Genomic DNA, 12,490 nt, shown 5'->3' on the forward strand with positions numbered 1-12,490 from the left:
CAATAATATTATAATCTAAGCAAACCTATCTCTACTGATAAGTGTATTTGCATAAGCAACAATTATCTGTAATCTTAAATATCTCATCGTTATTATTTAGCAAACATATGTACGATTTTATTTTTCGTTACGCGACTTTCTGTACACATAAGTGTTAGAAAATTATGCTAAATAGTCAAGACGAGTGCTTTTTTCCGAGGTTCTGGGGTAAGGTGCCATGCGGTCCAACATAGCTCTCTTACCAAAAAGCAACGCTGCCTTCTCCACTCCGTGGCTAGATTCTCCACGAACGCAGTTCTCAGTCTTTGGCACTGCAACGACGGTTGCTTGCCTTCTTTAAACACATTTTCCATAACCAGTCAAAACCTTGACATTCGATTCCTGGGAGACACAATGTTCGTAACGATACATTGTATCTATATTGTATATTGTAATTAAACGAGCTGTAAATACAATGCCGCAACGCGAGACGCGTAACACGTGTAGTGAAATGCGCAACAATATTAACACAACACAATGAATAGCGAAAATTTAGCCGGTACTGGGAGTAAATGCGCGCGCGACTAAGCCGACACTTACTGAGTGGCAGCATAAAAAACGACCGGTCGATAAAGTATTAAGTGTGTGCAATAAGTATACGTGGCATATTAGGGCGATGTTCGTATCAATATATTTCACATCACCTATGAGGTACTATTGTTGACGCATTCTTTTGCCAGTGTCGTTTTTTTTTCCACTGTGGCGTGCGATAATTTCGAATCGACGATAAATATGGAAAGTAAATCTTGAAACCAGTCGCTAAAACAACTAATTTGGTGGACACTCGGGAGTGGAAGGTCAACACAACCACGATGGAAGAAATCTGGGAATTTATAGAAACGCACAGAACAAAGACTTCATTAGCAACTTCATGCTTTACAATATAGTTTATTATTAATAACCCACAAGTTTCCACGTCTTACAACAAGAATAATAACAACAACGACAACGACTACGCAACGACTTCAACAACTACAGTAACAACAACGACTTGTCAACGTGACGGTTCTCCTTCGATCGAGACGATCTTTTCCGCTTGTTATTCCACCCTTATCAGCCTTTTTCCACATCATCATACTACTCTCTCTCTCTCTCTCCCTCCCTCTCTCTCTCTCTCTCTCTCTCTTGCATTCATTCCCTTTTGCTCTGCCTCACTCGCTATCTTATTCTTACACATTCTCTCTCTCTCTTTATTTATTTCCCTTTCGCTCACTCATACTCTATCCTTCGGCCACGCAGGACTTCCAGGAACCTAAGCAATAGACTCAGGTTACTCGAAGTTTCCGAAGCACTCTGTCCCCATCTGTCCCATTCATTAACATTTTATGACACTCGATCATGCTGTCTTCCATACCCGGAAAAAAACCCTACAATAGCAAACATTCCTAGCATTAAAAATCGTCTCATTAAACTTATTTGCCAGCATCCCACATACCGAAAATAATCTGCCAACCGATCTGCTATATTTAAATAATATAGTACTGTCAATACTATACTATAATATAGTCAATATTGAAACTAGTGCAAACAACAAATATATTATCATGCAAATATTTATATGTATACTTTTATAAGATAGGATTAATGCAAAATGATAAGAACTGCGTTATAATTTATCATTCAACTAGAAACAAAGCCAACAAACCAATTAAATATAATCACTCCACAAAACCGGCAAATATCAAATCGGAACGACTTCCATCGATTAAACGAAAAATACTGGAGCCTGACTGAAGATGTCAAATTTATAGATTGTAATGTGGCAAAAGGAGAAGAAGAAGACAAAAGCTATCGACCATTGTTGAAGCCGATTCTGGACTGATCGATAATTGGCTGGACCGCGACCGAAGCTTCGCGAAGCATCGAGAATGCGGCAGACTACCTAGTTACCAAACTGTTATTAACATGTTGAGCGCCACGCGGTTTTATAACGACTTCCCGTCAGGCCGCGCGCGCTGGTATCGTGGTGCAGCAATGCGAAGCGTCCGCCACCGATGACTGACGCGCTTGAACGGAAAGCTCGGTGTCAGTCACATGGCAATCAACGTGTTAACGGTTCATGATTATGTCAAGATTATTTTTGGTGCGAGGTTTAGTCTTTTGGTTGAATTTTTCTTCATTATATTGTTTTTAATATGCGCAGCAAATGAAGCATTACTTAATTTCTCTAATTTTGAAAAATCAGCGATGAGTCGTCCTGACGCTCCTTGTGTTGATTCCGTGACTGCTGTTGCGGTTGAGTGGTCGACTTCTGGCTTTACCTCGGATGTTGGGGAGACATCCCCTTTCGGGGTCTTTGTCTCCTCCATTTTATAGCGTGTTGAATATTTAATATACAATATTAAAACTACCGATCACTGCACGGCTATGCAATTTGTCACGGCGTCCCTTTTGTGTCGTTAGGGTTTTGTCACGGCGGTGAAGCGGTTGTAAGGCACGTCCTACTCCTACGAAGGTTGATGAGAGGCTGGGGGGATACTGACCATTATACTACCGAGGATCAAATATGTTTATGTTTTTTAAAGCTAATATTTAAATAAATAGGTGTCATTTGGTTGTAATATATTTGTTAAACTACACTGTATTTGTTGTAGCCACCAATAAGTGTCGGTGTTGTGTAAATGGTTGTCGCTTAAGTCTATGCTGGATAATTTGTAGTGTAACGAGGCGAAAGGAGAAGAAGACAAAAAACTATCGACCATTGTTGAAGCCAATTCTGAACCGATCGATAATCGGCTGGAACGCTACCGAAGCTTCGCGAAACATCGAGAACGCGACAGACTCCTTAGTTACCAAATTCTTATTAACGGTTCATGGCTAGCAATGAGGTAGCACAAATAGAGGGATCTCGGTTAAATCGTCGCTACACCTGTGAGAGAAGGAAGGAGCCATGAAGGCCGGTCGTCCGCTGAGAGAGGAAAAGGGTAGCTTTCTGGCCGCCTGTAGGAATCTGCATAAGTTCTTCGGTTACCATGTCGGTTGGAGAGGACGGCCATGAAGGCCGGCTGCCATTGCACTGTAGCCTAGATCTATTGGGAGAGGACGGTTAAGAAAACCGGCCGCCCGACAGTAGCAGTTGTTCCATTTGATCGAAGCTGCTTTCGTTGCTCGCCATAGATGTTAACTCCCTGTCAACCGCTAATCAGAATATATCTACTACCGTCCTCAGAAATCCTTATATCCTGCATCCAGAATTCATTCCAACAACAACAATGACACCCGTACCCGCCTTACAAGATGAATTAAGGAGACGCAGAGAGATAGAGATGTGTCCAGAAATGGATATTAATCATATATAGTACACTGAGTAGCGATTCAAACACAAAAATGTTTAGTTTTTGATGGACGCCAGCCTAGATTAATATAATTTTTCAAAATTAGTTTTACGAAATTATTTACAGAATTATAATAATCTTATACAATTTTGTTACGAAGTATTACGAAATTATATTTTTATTTATAATAATTGCGAAATCTGTAAATATGCAATTAACCAAGTACGCACTAGATGTACTTATTTCTATATTTTTCATATAATACGACTATACAGTTCTTATGTAATACTTAAGAAAGTATAAATACAGGAAATGCCATGGTGAAATTGAAAGACGTAAGTGCGAATATCGAAGACTATCGATGTGCGATGACCGCATTTTCCGACACGATGGCGCGATCTTATGAGCGTTCAGGATAAAAATCAGAACTTCAAAACTAATTAATTTTCAACTTAAGTACATTCATAATTTTTTAAAGAGTCACTCAATGATACTTATCAAAAAGAGTTTTGATTTTGTATTACATCTTAGATTTACTTTGTGCTTTGGGAGTTTGACCATTATTAAGAATATTGTAACAAAACGAACCGAAGGTAGTTATAGTATTGAAACTATAACATGAATTAGATTAAATTAATTCTAAGATAAATGAATAAACAAAGAATGTTGTAAATATTGTGATCGCTTATTTAACGGAAGACAGGTCAACAATTTCAATTGTAGAAGTAATTATGAAAATTAAACTTACCGATGCTTTGACGATAGGGATCATTGTACATTTTGAGGATTTAACTGGATTCGCACTAATATCACTGGTCAGCTTTGTCGCTACTGTGTCCTCCATTTTTCGTTTTGTTTTTTCCACTTCGACACTTTTTGGTTTCACATTCTCGATTTTAGGTTTCTCCAATTTACAACATGAGATGCTCAGATTTTGTGTTTGCACTTTCTCTTCATTTTTGCTTTTTGTTTCTTTCTTTTCGATCTCCACCTGACGGTCTTGATTAACAGCAACGTTCTTCAATTTGTCCGCAGATAAAACGTTCTGTTTTAGATCAGTGCGAATTTCAGCTTTAATTAGTTTATCCGCCGAAACGTCTTTCATGGTTATTGACACTTTGTTATTCATGTTTTACGCTTTTGTGCGGTGTATATCCGAACCTAAACGATAAAATTAACTTTTAACATACAAACTTTGTTTAAATGTTAACTTAACTTATTTTCTAAACTTAACATTTCTGAATAATAATAAATAATGAAACTCCACAAGTTATTCAACCAATTTGAAAGATATTTGCTGATTCAATTATTCTTGTGCTAATTACACATATAAAAGTGGTAATGGAATTTGTACCACTTGCTTATCGTTTCCAATTACCAGAAACGTCTAGACACGATAAGATTAAGATTATTCAAAGCGTTCTATGTAAATTTGAGGACATACAAATTAGTTATGGCATACACGAAGGTTGTGTGCATAATCTTAGACAATGTTCTATTTCGAATTATTCAAAATACATATTGAATCATTAGTAATGTGTTTTCTAAAACTGATGTTATGACAATAGTTTTCCACATGACGTTTACATATTTATATCATTATTAGAAATAGTAACATTCAAATATTGTTATACTAGAAGTAAGCCGGATTTTGGGCATTCGCAATAAAAGTAAGTAAATTAAATCCAGAATACTAAAAATATTTAAAGAATTTTAGAAATGCTAGAAATACTTTAAAGATACAAGCAAATAAATTTCAAATTTTAAGTGAAGTAATATATAATGTAAGTTTAAAAATATGTAATACAAAATTAAATCAAATGTCGAATTAGTATTTTACATTTTTTCATTCGAATTTTCATGTAGTATACAAAGCGAACAAATCGTGATATCACAATTTGTTGTTATACTGTACCGTTACATTGTTGTCTAAATCAAGCACTATTAAGACTCATAGAATTTAAAAAATTTAAAGAAGTAACCAATGCGATAAAGTTTAATATTGTAGTTCCATTTCAGTTATTAAATTATTTCTGAAATGTGGTAATCGAGATATGTGATACACGAGTGTGTATTATGAGGGTACAGAAATGTTCAAAAGATCCAATTGCATTTATACTACACGAAAAGGTTATTTCTTATTAAGGTATAACGTAAAGTTCAGTAAAATTTATTTTCTTCTGAAACTAATGAAGTAATGCAATTACACGTATTTATTTTACACGTACCAAGTGGTCAAATTGGTAGACGAATTTATCGAGAGGCTATCAAATATTTTGGAACTCTATTGTTGCGACATCTGTTTATAAAAAATTATCCGTAGCTGGTAATACATGTAAGGACACGATCTTCATACTTTAGTGAGGTTAATACAGTGGCACCATCTATGTCAGAATAATGAATAGTAGTAAATCTTCGCAGTTATCATTCGCGAATAATTTTTGGCGAAGGGTCTGAGTATTTTGTTACTATATATATACAATAATAAATAAACTTTACCCATAAACAATACCATTGGTACGTTCGTTTAATTCCTAAATTGACAAATTTTATGTTATTTTTCATACACTATTTTTCTTACCACAAGCATGATGAGTACTTGCAAGAAATATGCAATTTTTCTTATATTAGAAACTTTTATGGTTTAATATGAATGCAGACCATTTTTTTCAACATTATTATACTTTCAAAATATTTGTTTAACCCTCGAATTATTATATAAAATCTTCCTGGGTTGATTACTCTAATTTTGATGTTCAACGTTCATAAACTTTTGAAGAAAAATATAAATTATCCTTCAACCGTTTTTATGACCCTATTGACTCTATGATAGGTTTACTTTGAATCTACTTGCGAGAAAAAAATATATATAGATTAACGTATAAAAATGTTTCCGTGTTTTTCACCAATGTTCAAGTCAAAATATTTCAAAATTATGCTTTGTTTCCTTATATTGTAAATAGTAAAAGATTCGATATTATAAACCGACATACTATTATTTTTATTCTAACTCTTATCGGTCACACATTTCCCCAATTTAATTTGTGTCAACTTAACACAGCGACATAAAATCAATGTTATGAAAAGATAACACTTTATCTACCGGAAGCCTATTAATCGAATTGTCAATTAGTGTGCTATAATAAGAGAAATCTAAACAATCTTCTTCTACTCGATAATCCTAAAGAAAATTATCAATATGGACGACTTGTTGGTTTTTTAGCACGACTGAAATAATTAGTTTTACTAAAAAATTTATTAAACAGTATAACTGTAAACTGTAGACTTTCGGAAATTACAAAATAATTACCGGCATATAATGTGTTAATGGTTAAAATTTTACAAATTCCTTCTTAAAAAATAAATATATAAGGTGAGATTTAAGATGAGATTATTAGATAGTAACTAATTAAACTAATTAAAGAGTAGAACATACTATATACATATTTATGAGAAATGTATCGAGTTGACACGAAGGACGAGTGAGGATTAAAATATAATCTCCAAGCGATTGAAACAAAGATACGCGATTATAGAACGCGGTACACGCTCTTATGATATTATATTATGTTATATTTGAATTATAACTAGCAGAGGAATAGAATCATGGTTACATTCGAATCGAACCATCAAAACTCTACTGTGTACAAAACAATGGTACTATCGTATCGAAATCGGCTTGCACGTCAGTACACACCTTCGCTGATTTCAGTTGGCGCAAAAACGCGGTAAAGCATACGAACTGATAAATTATCACACTTGACTTCTAAGACGAATTACATTCTATATTCTTAATTTATCTTGTAATAAAGCTTTTCTGCATTCATTGTCAGAAACAGAGAAACATTATTTGTTGTCTTAAATAGGAAATGATTTCCTTTCTTAACAATTTCGATAAATCGACAATAACATGCCACTGCTCGTAAATTCTCTTATCATCTCAACGGTTTTGTGCGTTTTACCTACTATTTTCAGTCACAGCTACACCAAGTTCGTAATTATATTGGATAAAAATTGCTTCGATTTTCATAAAACAATACCGAACATGTAAACATGTAAATATATATATACCTTAAAACTTATTGAATTTATTCCACCGTATTCGGATCGATAATTCGTTTCATACTACACCGGCATGCCCGCAATGTCTAGCGGAAACAACACGAAACCCCACTGCCGCCTTTCGAACAGTAAACGATAAACATTAAAGAACGCGACCGTAAATGGGTTTTTTGTTTCGCAGACGGTCCTGTTAACCTCGAGAATATTCGCTTCGCTATGCAGGTAAGCCGAGCCTATTGTGCACCGAGTGAAGACACCATGCGATACAGGAATAATCGGAATTTCAACTTACTTTGTGCGGAGTGTCACTACTCGAATGGGGCACTAACTCCAACGTGAAACAGCTGTCGTAGATGAGAATCGTCTTACTGACGACAAATGAATAACCAGATTATCAGTTCGAACGTGAGGTATATCTGACGAGTGGCCGAGTCAGTTCGCATTTGTGAATAATCTTCAGTCGACTGCCGCGTGATGGCCGCGTGTTCCAATAGGAACGGTGTTATTCCATTTCTGTGCAGATTTCAGCGGTATCGGTTGTTGGACGGGAATTAAATCGCATGCGAACTCCCTCGTCCCGATTTAAACATTCCAGATACCATAAACTAACGATTGCCGCTTTATACGATATCTCTGCGATTTCCTTAACACATCGTGTACTAAATGCCAACTTCGCAAGATTCTCACATGTCAAATTCATTTAATTAATGAATGCAAAATAAGTAAATTCAAATGCACCATAGTATTTACTAGTTTAACCCTTCTGCGTTCAATAGATTTTGCTAACGTCTCATTCGCTCGAATATATTGCACTAAAAATTAATTCTAAAAACTGATTAAAGATTACTATTACTGATTCAGGTTAATTGATCTTTATTTGATTTATATTGCCTTTTATCTTCTATGGACTTACATATGCATATAGCCGTAATATAGTCATGCTATTACATTAACTTGAGAAGCAAATAAGAAAGATGTGGCAGGAACTATAGTATGAAGAACTGTATTAGTAAAATGTCTGTTTTATATGTAAGGGAGCTATGATTGGACTTTTGGTTGTTGTTAAGTTAGTGTAAGTTTCACCTAATGCAGATACTTTTATTTCATACGAAGATCTGGTCATTATTATTAAATATGATCATATCGATTTTCTTAAAAATCGCGATTGTTGTCATGCTTTCCGAAGCAACTGCATATGTAATACAGCAGTAACAAATTATCGAAGGACTAACTTGGAAGATAGAATTTGTGATTTAGGCCAAGGCGGTCAACAATTCAGACGTCAAAACCAAGAAAAGTATGAACGTGAAAAACTTCTCATAAGAAAACATCGTTTGACGAAGAAGTGCTACTAAAACCCTTCATAAGTGTGCACTTCTGACGATTTACTGGCAACCGTGTTAAATTTCAGTTAACCTCTACGCACCCTTGGCCGCGTATGTGTACCTTTAGTTTTCTTAAAATTATGATTATTCTAAGTGTAAAGAATATGAGAATCAGTTGAAAAAATATTCGCTACAGAATTCCTCAGCAATATTAACAAAACCTCATAAATAAAAAAAGAAATAATTCAATAGATTGTTCCCTACTATAAAAATTCATCCCTGAAGAGGTTATCATCCTTATGTATTCATTTTCATTTGTGTACTTTTGAACTTTCTTTTTCTAAATCAACGTTGATTTCGATGAATTACATTTTTATTGCTACTTATCTTTATTTTAACGAGTCATTATGTTCTAACTGACTATACTCAATTTAGCATCGAACTAACCTATCCGAAAGTAACAAAACAGTCGAAGCATTTGAAAAATTTTTCATAGTACAGTGTGTATTCATTAGCACAGCAATGTTATGCGATTGACATAACAATGTAAAAAAGCAGTACCACAAGTTCCCATTTATACTGCGGTAAATAATGTCACAAACAATAAACTAAACCTGTGCATAAAACATTGCTGCAGTAATAAAAACACACTGTACTATGAAGCATTTTTCTAATACTTCGACTGTTTTATTACTTTCGCATGGGTTAATTCTATGACAAATTGAGCATAGTTCCATTGTCTAGTCTTAGATGCCTTCCTCACACTGTACTAACCCACCTATGTTAGTTTGCTGCTATGATCATCATTCTGTATTGTCTCGCTTCGGGTTATTGACTCTTGCGCAATGACGAACTACAGCTTGGTTTACTCTCTGTATACAATCTTATCAGTCAACTGATTGAACGTCCTGTAATTTTAGAATTATTGGAATTTCGCGCACTCGTTAAAAGATTGTCGTGATATTAAGCAATTTCTTAGTTGGTAATATGATACCATTTCGCGAAATAATGTTAGTTTTCGTATATCCTCGTAGCGTCTGGTAAATTGATCATCGTTAATATTGTTAATGAACGAACAGAGAATAGCGATGATTGCTACGAGTCTTTATTTCGTTTAATAATTTCATATCTTTCCAGTTTTTATCTTCTTCAAGTTCCGAGTGTTCCATGCGTTATTATCAATGAAACCGTTTATCTAGGATGTATGCAAAGAGTTTTGCAAACGGACGAAAGTCCCACCGACCAATGGACATTTAATTATGGCCGATGAAGACCTCATCCGGGCGCACCACTCATCCATCAGAAATTTTCCTTGGAATATCAGCTCGTATTTTCATTTTAGCCTCTCGATGATGGATACTTCCGATCTTCAAAGTTTCTGAAAAAACGCGGAATATTCCATTAGTTAGGGGATTTTGCGATCCAAATTACTTCTAATAATCTAGAAACAAAAAGATATATTTAAACTACATATCAAGTTTTATTGATTTATTGTTGCCATATCTAGCTTACGTTACATACTGAAATTAGATTAATTACCATCTTTATTACAAAAAACTTAAGGATTTATATCTTATTACATGTTGCACCTAGTTCACATAAGTATGAACATTCTTTTTCTTATTTTTCCTCTTACAATTTTAGTGGTTGCGTTTACCTTATAATTATTACATATACGATATATAATACAGGATGTACCTGAAAGATAGTTACAGTTGGGCACAAGATGATTCCTCATGAAAAAATATGAAAAATTATAGAATAATATTTTATAAAGTATAGAATCAAATTTTTATATTTAAGTTTGAAAATTCTCTCTCTACATATAAAAGAGACAACAATTTCGACAATTTTGTAATTAAAGGAATAAAATATTTTTCCGTTTTTTTTTTTAAATTCGTTAACTCGTCAGTGTCGCACATACATTGTTTATAAACATGACATGCGTGCATACAAAGCAAATTCTTCATACACAATTTTCTCGAATACCAGACCTTAAATGAAAAAAAAAGTTATCCTGTACTTTTTCATATTTTTCATGAGAGATCACCTGATCGGCCTATACATATCTTTCAGGGACATTCTGTACATTCATCGTTGTCGCTCTTGTTATCGTACGTTAACTGGCAAATTCAGGGTTACGTAAATTTGGGAATAGCATATCCAATTAGTTGACACGGTTTTATCGCATCACTATGGTTCGTAGAAAGTGTCACAGACAAAAATTGCTGATGCCACTTGTATTTCTGTACATTTCCGACAGAAAAAAATTCCGCTAGGATTATAAAATAATCTGAAGGTATCAAATTACGAACGAGACCAATTCAATTTATTTGCCATTCAAGTGTCAATGTTCTTAATCTGATTTCATAAATATTTTCATGAAGGCGGGCGGTATTGCTTTATAAATCGAATCTTCCCATTTGATGAGTTCGGGATTTAAGATGTATTTTGGAGCTAATAATATCCGTTATAGATTGGTGGGTACACGAGATGAAGGAGGAAGAGTAATGTAGAAAGATACAAAATGCTGCAGGTCACGTCGTAAAGCAGAACTTGTTATCGAACCTCTGTATGTACTTTGGTCTATGGTGTAACAGTTTTTTAATACGAAATTTAATTTGTTTGTATCCATTCAAAAAGCAGAACGAAGTTTTTAACAATTCTTTTTATTTAATAATTAAGTATTAATAGTAACAAAGTAAATTAATCTCTATTTAATAATTTTAGTATTATTTTTTTAAATATCACAAGTTGTAAATGTATCTATAATTCCAAATTCTCTGGACCTTTCTATCGTTTTAATTTTCGATATTTAATCTTATCACAAATACAATGAAATCGCGTGGTGTCTACAATTCTAGCAATTTTACTAATGGGATATAAAAGTTAAGTCTTTTTCATTTATTATTGAATTCTGTTTAAACTGTAACGACGTTCGCTCCGCAAAATATTGTCTGATGCCAAGCGGAAGAAAAAACCTCGCCTGTTTAAAAAGGAGTGATTTGTAATGTCACAGCTGGTGTTCATTAATTGTAGATTACCAATTAAGTTCCATCAAAGAGCCAGTCCCAGTTATGTTGCTTGGTCGTGTTTCGCTGTGTGAGTATACGCTTTGTGAAGACTAGCTGTGTGATAACTACAAACGTGAGATGAAACGAAATAAATTTTATGCCTTTGATCTCATGACTAAGAGTTGCGAAATGCGCGGAGATAAAAAGCTGTGAGTAACGTAGCAAAAGTGAAACAGTTAAACGAAAATCGAAGATGAGTTGAGGAGGAACAAATTATAAGAATTGCAGAAAAGTCTCGTTGACCGTTCAAAAGAAACTAAATTATTAGCACGCAATAAGATGGTGTTGCTGATACGCATTAACCCATTTCGTTTTTATTACCGAATTAAAAATATTCTTTACAATCGACAATTGTTTAATGAAATAATCGTAATTGGAGCTGCTTCTTGAAATTAGTATATTTTTTACTGCTAATGTGTTAATAGTAATACACTGTACATATACTATTATGCATTAGTATATAATGTAAACGAACTGTTCTGAATTGTATTGAAAATGAAATCATTTCATTTTACGCTTAAACGAAACTAAAACAGAGAATGAAGCAAATTTCAAAAATAGTTTGCCGAAATAAATTTTTACAAAATGTTATTATAAACAGATTGTTAATTTTTATATCCCAGATTAGGAAAGCGAATGCAATTAAACGACACTCATGACAGGGTAGTTTGAGAATCTTGCAAGAGCCTTGAATTATGTTGCGTAAATTCTTGTA

General features: G+C 34.1%; 1 protein-coding gene across 1 annotated transcript in view; it reads right to left on the reverse strand.

The window, feature by feature from the left end:
* Positions 1–7,795, reverse strand: part of LOC144471411 (uncharacterized) — a 120,104-nt gene extending 112,309 nt beyond the window's left edge. The window contains exons 1-2 of the mRNA XM_078183403.1: positions 7,669–7,795; positions 4,063–4,475 (exon numbers count right to left, since the gene is read on the reverse strand). Of these exons, the coding sequence (XP_078039529.1) occupies positions 4,063–4,443 (381 nt within the window). The 5' untranslated portion in view covers positions 4,444–4,475; positions 7,669–7,795. The remainder of the gene's footprint in view (positions 1–4,062; positions 4,476–7,668) is intronic.
* Positions 7,796–12,490: the final 4,695 nt, after the last annotated feature.

Source organism: Augochlora pura, chromosome 6 (assembly GCF_028453695.1).
Source record: "Augochlora pura isolate Apur16 chromosome 6, APUR_v2.2.1, whole genome shotgun sequence".
NCBI classification, from domain to species: Eukaryota; Metazoa; Arthropoda; class Insecta; order Hymenoptera; family Halictidae; genus Augochlora; species Augochlora pura.